General features: G+C 39.1%; 1 protein-coding gene across 1 annotated transcript in view; it reads right to left on the minus strand.

Moving 5' to 3' along the window:
- Positions 1-10,070, minus strand: part of cacng2b (calcium channel, voltage-dependent, gamma subunit 2b) — a 25,957-nt gene extending 15,887 nt beyond the window's left edge. Inside the window, exon 1 of the mRNA XM_051706913.1 lies at positions 8,943-10,070. Coding sequence (XP_051562873.1) covers positions 8,943-9,153 — 211 coding nt within the window. The 5' untranslated portion in view covers positions 9,154-10,070. The remainder of the gene's footprint in view (positions 1-8,942) is intronic.
- Between the last annotated feature and the right edge of the window lie 1,034 nt (positions 10,071-11,104).

The following is an 11,104-nucleotide window of genomic DNA, read 5'->3' on the forward strand; positions in this document are numbered from 1 at the left end:
CCAGTCTTCTAGATGACACTTCCTCGAAAGCCGCTACCCTCCCCATCTCCATGCACCACCACTCCTGAAATGGGGGTGGTCCAACCGACTTCCATCCCCTTAAAACAATTTGTCTGCCAATCATAACACTGGTCAGGACCCAAATTTTTATGTGTTTATTCCCTATATTAATGACCACCCCATCGCTCAAAATACAGAGTCTGGGGCAAAATGAAATCTGAGTGCCCTAAACGGCACACAAAACTCTGAACCTTCAACTAAAATTCTTGGATCTTAACACACCCCAAAACACATGGGTTGTGTCTCCATCCTCTGATTGGCATTGCCAGCAGGTGGGTGTGTCTTTAAGACCAAGCTTATACAATCTAGAGGGGGTCCAATAGAATCGATGTAAAATGTGATGTAAGACTTGATGTTTTTTATAATCCTATCCCACACTCCCTCCTCCAATATCAAGTTTAAATCTTTCTCCCATAATCTCTTGATAGAAGTTAAATCTCCATCCCCCAGACTCTGAATTAGCAGGGAGTAATACACTGATGCCTCATGACCTTTTCCAAAAGCAGTAATCACCTCTCCCAGAGTGTCTGCCGCTTTAGGGGGGTGTGAGCTACTCCCAAAAATACTACAGAGCAGGTGGCGCAGCTGTAAATACCTAAAAGGTCTGGGAATCCCAAAATGTTGAACCGTATTTTCAAAGCATCTCAACACTCCACTCTCATATAGGTCACCGAGTGTAGTAACCCCCTCACGATCCACTCTGACCAGCAGAAAGGGGACTTATTAATACATAATTTAGGGTTCAGCCATATGCTTGAGGCTACGTTTAAATAAATATCAGAATTAAACACTCTGGACACTTTAGTCCATACTGAGTGCAAATGTGAGATAACGGGCTGTAACTTAACTTCTCAGATTAGAATAGAATAGAATATCTTTATTTTCATTATATAAATAAAATTATTATTGCACAGGTACAACGAAATTAGGTTTGCAACTCCCCTTACGATACTATAAAACAATAAATAAGATAAAATAAACCAAGTAAATAAAATAAAAATACCAAACATGATAGGAAAGTCCAGCAAATGTAAATTGTGCAATAGCTCAGGTGTGTAGTGCAACAACAGAATCAGTAGTGTGGAAGGGTATAAAATGTCAAACTTTCCATCACATTAGTTTGATATAAAGGGTTTGCAATGGCGAAATAGTGGCAAGAACTTCCTATTCAATATAAAACCAGGGAGGGGCTCTCTCAGGTGGAAGTGACCAATGAGCCAAATATCTGTGACCGAACGCATAATAATAAAACAAAATCTTGATTAGGCCTAGCCCACCTTTATCAATCGGCCTGTGTAACTTACTGAAATGTAATCTGGGACGTTTACCATTCCAAATGAAGGACTTCGCTATGCGATCAAATTGCTTGAAATAAGAGAGGGAGACATCTACAGGGAGAGACTGTAGCAGGTAGTTAAATTTTGGAATACAATTCATTTTAATTACATTAACCTTCCCAATCATAGATAAATGTAATGAAGCCCACCTGCTCACATCACTCAAAAATCTTTTTATTAAAGGGTCAAAATTAACTCTAACTAAATCAGACAAATTTGCTGGGGATAAAATGCCCAAATACTTAATGCCCTGTTGGGGCCACTGGAAGGCGACCGGTTGAAAAGCCGTTACTGGACAGTACGCTGTCAGAGCCAAAGCTTCGGATTTAGACCAATTAACTCTGTATCCTGAGAATTTAGAAAAGGAATTAATAATTCTGTGGATGCAAGGCTTAGATCTAGTGGGGTCGGAGACGAATAATAAAATATCATCTGCGTAAAGCAGAAGTTTATGCACCACACCTCCCTCAATCACCCCTGGAAAATCATCTTCCTTTCTTATCGCAGCTGCTAATGGTTCCAGGGCAAGACAGAACAATAATGGGGAAAGAGGGCAACCCTGACGGGTGCCCCTATCCAGAGTAAAATTATCTGAAATTAATCCATTTGTTTCTACCACATCTCTATAAAGTAACTTAATACATTCAATAAATGTACTCCCGAACCCGTACATTTCCAAAATCTTAAAAAGATAATCCCATTCTACCATATCAAACTTCTTTTCGGCATCAAGTGAGATGGCAGCGACCGGAGACTGATCATTCGCAACTGACCACATGATATTGATGAGAATGCCTGATGTTATCAGAAGAGCTGCAGCCCCGAATAAACCCCACCTGATCTATATGTATAAGAGATGTCATAACTTTACTTAATCGGTTAGCCAGCATTTTTGGCAATATTTTTACGTCTAGCTGGATCAGGGAGATTGGATGGTAACTCTTACACTCACTTGGATCTTTGTCCTTTTAAGAATCAGACTGATCCGGGCTTGTGTCATGGTTGGCGGAAGCTTTCCATTCTTTAATGATTCCGTATAAATTTTTAACAAAAGTGGAGCCAGTTCTGTAGCATAAGATCTAAAAAATTCAGCGGCAAAACAATCTGGCCCCGGAGCCTTGCCTGTAGGCAAGGCTTTAATTACCTCGCCAAGCTCCTCCAAGTTTATCTCAGAATCAAGAATTGTTTTTTGCTCATTCGTCAGTTTAGGGAGTTCTAATGGTTCCACAAAGTTTCTAATATCTTCATCAGTAGACGAAGATGTGGAACTATAGAGATCAAAGTAGAATTCTTTAAAATCATTATTTATATCAGTGGCTGAGGTAAATATTTCACCACCAGCAGATTTCACTGAGGGAATGATAGAAAAAGACTCTCTCTGTTTTATATATCTAGCCAAAAGCTTTCCTGCTTTATCACCTGACTCAAAGTATGACTGTCTTGCCCTGAATAACCAAAACTCCACTTTCTGTGACAAAATAGTATTATATCTGTATTTCAATCGGTTCAATTCTCTGAGGCCATCAGACGACATATGGCGCTTCAGCTCTGCCTCGGCACTTTTAATATTTCCTTCCAACTCCACGAGTTCTCGTGCTTTGGATTTTTTGGTGAATGAGGCATACAGTACTGTACGATCCGGCCCCTAAGAACCGCCTTCCGAACCTCGCATGGCATCACGTGAAAGCATAATTTTTAAATGTTCTTTCATATCTTTTATAGCATTAATGTAACTTTGGGATACAAGTGGGCAATAAGTGAATGGGGTCCAAATCTTTGAAGCTCCAAAAAGCACATAAAGGCAGCATAAAGTAATCCATAAGACTCCAGTGGTAAAATCCATGTCTTCAGAACATTTTAAATACTAATAGTAATCTCAAATTGTAAAGAAAATAGTTAACTCAACTTAAGCTTAAGTTTTTGCTGTTCTTACTTGTTTTAATTAAGTTACCATTTCTCTCTAAATCCTTAAGTTGTCACTACACAAAACATTTAAGCGGTCCTAATTAAATAATTACTTTAAATGAAATAACTCAAATATATACGTTCTTTAAACTTTAGCTTCGAGTAGAGATGAGTTGAGTTTTCTTGAACTAGTTAACACTACTTAAAAAATTAAGTTAAATTTACTTGAGTCAAATAAGTACATTGACTTAGAAAAAGCATGCAAACCGATTGCCTTGAAAAATCAATTAAACGATTCCGACATTTCAAGTACTGTTTAATTAGGACCGTGTGGCAGGGCGGAGGGCGGGGCCGGGTCGTGATTCCGCACAACCGGCCCCTAATAAGGCTGATTAAGCCAGAGAGGGATAAAGCCGACCGGAGACGGCGGTGCGACAGAGAGAGAGTTACGGACAGCTGTCCGACAGTTTAAGTTTCTCATTAAAATATTATTTAAATCGTCAAGTCGGTTCTCGCCTCCTCCTTTCCATTGAACTGTGTTACAGACCACTTAAAGTAGTAGTGACAACTTTAGGGTTTAGAGAGAAACGGTAACTTAATTACAGCTAGTAAGAATAGTGTAAGAAATGTACTCTGTGAATCGACACCAACCAAGAGATGGCGCCCTAGGCCACGTATATCGCCTACTGGGTTGACCAGCCACGTGAATTATACTACGTATTTGATCACATAATAGGCCCTTTCGTTCCTCAGGGGAGGCAACTGGTTCATTATTTATTGGTTCTTTGAATAGGATTTTTTTTTTTTTAGTACTAATGTGTGGTGACGTTCAATCAATCTATCTACGGTGTCTATCTATATTATAAAACATATTTTCTGTTGCTGTTTATTTTTTTTAAATATGCCAACTGAGGTGGTCCATTACAGTGTTTTTACCATGGTTTTACATCCCCTTACATTGGATTAATAGGGGTCTTTTTAATGTGCAGTTAGCTAGAGACCAATGTTTTGGGTTTTAAAAGCTCAGGGTTTGTGTTTTGAATTGTCTTTACAATTAAAGTCAACATAAAATGCAATTGTAATGTGCAACGTGACGCATTTTCAAGTGAAACAGGATTTTCAATGAGAATAACTGAAGGATGGGACTTGGTTTCATCCATGAAAAATTGATTGGATGGTGTAGTGTTTCATTATGACAGGTTGTTGATTGCCGAAAAGGAAAGTCATTTTAGAGGTGGGCAAGTTATTACATCGTTCACAATAAGTCTAGGAACATGTATTAAGAAAATAAACAGAGACTATATAGATGTTAGTTTAGATGTTTGGTAGGTTAGTGTTGTAATCACAGCTGTTCTCATGGTTGACTCATCACTTCTGATATCACATGGAACAGCAGGCTCAGGTGCCCTGCTTTCTTGCGAAACAGAAATAACCTGCTCAGGTATACCTGAGAGAACAGAGGAGAGGAAGGCAGACCTGAAAACACAGCAAAGACGAGACCCGAACACCTGGGCTGATATCAAAAACATCATATCAACATTAATCTGAGTCTCTTCCAGTTCACATAATGGAATATTTGTCAAATACATATTTTCTCTTTATAAATGTATAATACGCATATAATGGTTACTGATATACATAAATGTTTATGACTAAAACGGCAAGCGACAGAATTCACTACAGAAACCGTCCTCTCCTCCCAACTCGGAAACTCGGGTATCAAAATGATCTCCCATAACCGAGTTTCCCAGTTGTAATTATGACTTGAGGGGGTGTTCATATGCATCTTCTGGGAAACTTGTATTTACTATCCAACAGCACATGAGACAGCATCATTTTTATTCCAGAGTACAAACTTTCAACATGGCGGGGAAGAGTACGGTTTCTGAATTTAATTATATGTTTTATTCATTTTTCTAAATGCAGTTACCTTGTTAGCACTTGCAGTTTCTGTCGTTTACATTTACATATATAAGTAACCATTTGATGTATTTTTAGTATTTGACAAAAAGTCCATTGTCATCAACTGTCTAACATGTATTAGTGTCAAAATAACTCTGTTTGAAAATGCATTAAAGGAATATTCCGGGTAGGGCTGTGCCCGAAACCGAATACCTTATTCGGAAAGGTATGGATAATGACTTCAAAATGAATAACGGATTCATCCGAAAAATATTACAAATATTAATTCAGGGGGGCCTGGGTAGTTCAGTGGTAAAATACACTGGCTACCACCCCTGGAGTTCGCTAGTTCACTAGTTCGAATCCCAGGGCGTGCTGAGTGACTCCAGCCAGGTCTCCTAAGCAACCAAATTGGCCCGGTTGCTAGGGAGGGTAGAGTCACATGGGGTAACCTCCTCGTGGTTGCTATAATGTGGTTCGTTCTCAGTGGGGTGTGTGGTGAGTTGAGCGTGGATGCCGCGGTGGATGGCGTGAGCCACACGCGCTCCGAGCAAGCGCTCAACAAGCCACGTGATAAGTGCGCGGACTGACGGTCTCGACATGGAGGCAACTGGGATTCGCCTCCGCCCCGAGGTGAACACTACGCCATCACAGACTTAAAGCATTGGAATTGGGCATTCAAATTGGGGAAAAATCAAATATATATATATATATATATATATATATATATGATTATCCAAAAAGCACAAAAAATAAACATATACAAAATTACAACAAATTTATGAATCTGTGGAGCCAATATTTCTAAAGTGTAAACCTGATGAATGAAAATGCACACGGTGATTTCAGATCGGATGGGCGCGGTCTCGACTCTGTTTACGGTCTCTGATAATTGTGCGTGTCTGGAGCTTGTCAAGTGTAACGTTAACTAAGATACGACATCATGTACACTTTCCACTTCTTGAAATATCTATGTTAATGGATCACATGATTCCCATGTATTTATTTATAGCCTAAACTTGTGCGCGATGTTAAATTCCTCACCTGAAGTGATTTCACATCAGAGCTCATCTATCCGTCTCTTAAAATGTACCACATTTATATCCACATCAGCGATTAAGGTTATTAAATGGTTAAGACTTTATTCAGAAAAAAAGTTCAAATGTTCCATAAATGTTTAAAAGCTCCATAGAGTATTCATCTATTAGGAATATTCCTCCTTATGTAAAATGAAGAAACTGTGCTAAATTTGAGAATTTTCAGTGTTCTTGAACTCTGGAAGGGCGCTATATAAATTGAACATTATTATTATTATTATTATTATTATTATTTAACTAAATAATCGTGTCCTACCATAAAAAAATTCCAGACAGATTTATGGGACTTTCACCTGTTTATAAGCTATATCAATGTATTTTAATTTATTTTAATGTTTGAATTTGTATTTATTATTCACTGCAAAATGTGTGCTTGACATTTCATATTTTGCTTGACACCTCCTGCCTCCAGAATAAATGTTGTTATACATGAAAATCTGCATAAAATTCTGTTTCAGCAGATATTAATATCAGAAATACCAGGAGAAACCACAACATATTCCACAGTTAATGTAGCCTACAAATTCAGCTTCACCTGGTAAGAAATAAAATAATAAAATAATAATTTAATTAACATTTTTAGCCTACAATAATAATAATTATAATAATTATTATTATTAGACTATTATTATGAAAGGAATACAAGGCATATTTTATTTATAGAAACTATAAATGTAAGTGTAACATTTAAAAATGTGTTTTATTTATTTTTGACTAATTTCCTGTTTAAGCCCCGCCCACATCAGGTTCTATCCAAATACAGATACAGATACAGATAATGGCTTCACTGAACACTCCTACTTCCGTGATTAAAGGAATATTGCGGGTTCAATTCAAGTTAATCTCAATCGACAGCATTTGTGTCATAATGTTGATTACCACAAAAATTTAATTTTGAATCGTTCCTCCTTTTCTTTATAAAAGCACAAATGTGTGTTCCAGTGAGACACTTACAATGGAAGTCAATGGGGTCAATCTGTAAACATTAAAATACTCACTGTTTCAAAAGTATAGACACAAGACATAAACAATATGTGTGTTAACATGATTTTACTGTCATAAAATCACTTACTAACCGCATCTGTGGAAAGATATAGACAATTTTACAACATCATTGCCATGACGTAACACTCTAAACCCTAAAACTTCGATTTAAACGACTTTACCGCTCAAATAATACATGAGTTTTAACAGAGGAATTAATTAAATTATTTAAGTGCTTTTATAAAATTATATGCTTCACAATTCTGCCTTTAAAACTGTCACCTCGACAAGTTAAAATAATGCTGTATTAAAATTCGTCGATTGAGCTTAACTTGCATTGAAACCAGAATATTCCTTTAATTGCGCTACATCTACACCTCTCGTCGTCCACATTAGAACGCTTCTGTCCTCCATCAAACACGAAGACTATCAAAAATACTCTCCAAAACCACATACTATGGAAAAATATGATGTTAGGAAACTTAAAACGAAGTTATCATACTTTAACGTGTAAGTGTGGACCTGGATTTAACCTAGTTTCCTCCATGTTTCTGACAACACTTGAGTGTGATGTACTCTTGTGCTGCCGGAATTATCCGACTTCCCGCTTCTGAAGTGGTAATTATGAGTATGTCGTGTTCACGTGCTTTGTTGTCAGAAAGAACAGGAAATATGGACGACGCCATATTCATTCATACATATTTATTTTATTTTATTTATTTTTTTCTCCCCAGTTTGGAATACCCAATTCCCAATGTGCTTTTTAAGTCCTCGTGGTCACATAGTGATTTGCCTCAGTCCAGGTGGCGGAGGACGAATCTCAGTTGCCTCCGCGTCTGGACAGTCAATCCAAGCATCTTATCATGTGGCTTGTTGAGCGAGTTACCGCGGAGACTTAGCACGTGTGGAGGCTTCACGCTATTCTCCGCGGCACAAACTCACCACGCGCCCCACCGAGAGCGAGAACCACATTATAGTGACCACGAGGAGGTTACCCATGTGACTCTACCCTCCCTAGCAACCAGGCCAATTTGGTTGCTTAGGAGACCTGACTCGAGTCACTCAGCACGCCCTGGAACTTTTATTTTGACACCATAATACATATTACTCCATTAGCTTGCTGACGATATTGGAATTTTGGTCAAATACAAGCTATTTTCACGGTTGTAGTTGCTGATATACATAAATGGACATGACCAAAACGGCAAGCGCTAATCTGTATTTAGACAAATTAATAAAACCATCATTCACTACAGAAACTGAACTCTACTCCAACATCTCGGAAGCTCGGGTATCAAAATTATCTCAGAGTTTCCCAGTCGTAATTACGAGGGGTCGTTCATGTGCAACTTCCGAGTGGGAAACTCGTATTTACGATAATTCCGATAGCACGTGAAGGCACTAGCACCCAAATGTTCTGTGTATAGATTGTAGCGAACAGTTTGTATGGACTACTTCTATAATAATTTTATGGGGACTAACAGCTGCGGTCACTATGAACTCGGAGGTTTCATGCGGAGAAATTACAGCTTACGGCTAAGGGGGACATTGCCCCACTAGATTTCCCTTGGTCACAACCCATTACCGCCCCTGCCATATGGGTTAGGAATGACATGAGAGTGAATAAATGATGACAGAATGTTCTGAGAGTCCCTACCTTCCAGACAGCACGTCCTCCACAGGCCAGAATGGGTCATCACCTCCTCGTTTTTCTTACCGGTCTCGTTCTCGTTAGTGGTCTTGATTTTGCACACCCCGCGTGAGTACAGCCAGTAGTCGGTGCCCACCGCGATGGTCATGAGACTGAAGGCGGCCAAAGCGCCCACTGTGGTCAAGAGCATCTGCACTCCTCTCTCAAACACACCCATGATGCCGCATTCCCCTTTGCTCAAGATGTATAGGAAATAAATATGTGTACATTTATGGAGACACAGAAATTAGGAATGAGGTGCCTGAGAGGGGATGTTGCCCAATAAATGGTTTAAAAGAGAAGAATGAAGATTAATGCTGAAGTCTGAACAGCTGCACTAATGAAAAGGCAAGAGATTACAACTATTCCAACTGAACATATTGATAAAAGTGTAAAAGCTCTACAACAAATCTGGCCTGTGTATAATCTTATTAACTAGCTCTCTCTGTTGGCATGATGGTGGGCATGAGGTTTGGCATGACCAACAGCAGCCTTCACATCCTCTGGACTGACGAAGATTCTCGATAAACATGAGAATCCTTCACATTCCGTGTCTCCGGTTCCGTTCTCCGTGCACACATCCATGAATCTGAACGGAGGAGTGTACAATGGATTTAAAACAGATCCCATTTAAATCGAGTCAATCATAAAAGAGTTCAGAGTTCAAATCATTCTGACTAGACACAGATATATCAATACAAATCAATGAAATACAATTCTAAACATCTTTTTCCTAAAATTCTGGTCTCCGGTTTCCATAGGTGGCCTTTATATCGTCGAATGTTTCCCGCGTAAATGAGAATCTTCGTGAGGAAGATCCACGCGACATGAATCCGTCGAAGCCCTGATGTTCTCCGGTCACACGAACCTCTCTCAGCCCTCCCGCCATGAACACTACCGAATCACGACAGATGAATAAAAAACGCAGAGAGAGAGAGAGAGAGAGAGAGAGAGAGAGATGAGAGAGAGAGAGACTGACAGAGAGAGAGAGAGAGACTGAGACAGAGACAGAATGAGAGAGAGACACAGAGAAACTGAGACAGAGAATGAGAGAGAGACAGAGATAGAATGAGAGAGAGACACAGAGATTGAGACAGAGAGAGAGAGACACAGAGACAGAGAGAGAGAGAGAGAATGAGAGAGAGAGACTGAGACAGAGACAGAATGAGAGAGAGAGAGACTGAGACAGACAGAGAGAGAGACAGAGAAAGAGAGAGAGAGAGAGACTGAGAGAATGAGAGAGAGAGAGACTGAGACAGAGAGAGAATGAGAGAGAGACACAGAGAGAGACTGAGAGAGAATGAGAGAGAGACACAGAGAGAGAATGAGAGAGAGAGAGAATGAGACAGAGACACAGAGAGAGAGAGACTGACAGAGAGTGAGAGAGAGAGTGAGACAGAGAGAGAATGAGAGAGAGCGACAGAGAGAGACTGAGAGAGAAAGAGAGCGAGAGAATGAGAGAGAGACACAGAGAGAGAATGAGAGAGAGAGAATGAGACAGAGACACAGAGAGAGAGAGAGACTGACAGAGAGAGAGAGAGAGAGAGATGAGAGAGAGCGACAGAGAGAGACTGAGAGAGAAAGAGAGCGAGAGAATGAGAGAGAGACACAGAGAGAGAATGAGAGAGAGAGAATGAGAGAGAGACACAGAGAGAGAATGAGAGAGAGAGAATGAGAGAGAGACACACAGAGAGAGAGACTGAGACAGAGAGAGAGTATGCCCATTACACATGAATGTAGATCATGTTTAATTCAGTTTATATAGTTCATTAGTTAAAGTTAACTTGATACATAATTGATCATAATCATTTTTATTATCTGTTTTTCTTTAATGATTTTTCAATGTTTTTCCTTTTATATTGCTTGTTCAAATATTAATTCAGTTGTTCTAAACTATTTTCTATGTTGTTTTAAATAATTTGGCAATACAAAAATGTACTTTTGTCATGCCAATAAAGCAACTTGAATTGAATTGAATTGAATGAGAGAGAGAGAGAGACACAGAGAGACTGAGAGAGAGAGAGAGAATGAGAGAGAGAGACACAGAAAGAGACCTGACCAGAAAAACATGCAAAATAAGCTGAGTCAACTGGAATCTACAATAAAAAATAACCAAAACCCTTTATACT

Source organism: Myxocyprinus asiaticus, chromosome 9, assembly GCF_019703515.2.
Source record: "Myxocyprinus asiaticus isolate MX2 ecotype Aquarium Trade chromosome 9, UBuf_Myxa_2, whole genome shotgun sequence".
NCBI classification, from domain to species: Eukaryota; Metazoa; Chordata; class Actinopteri; order Cypriniformes; family Catostomidae; genus Myxocyprinus; species Myxocyprinus asiaticus.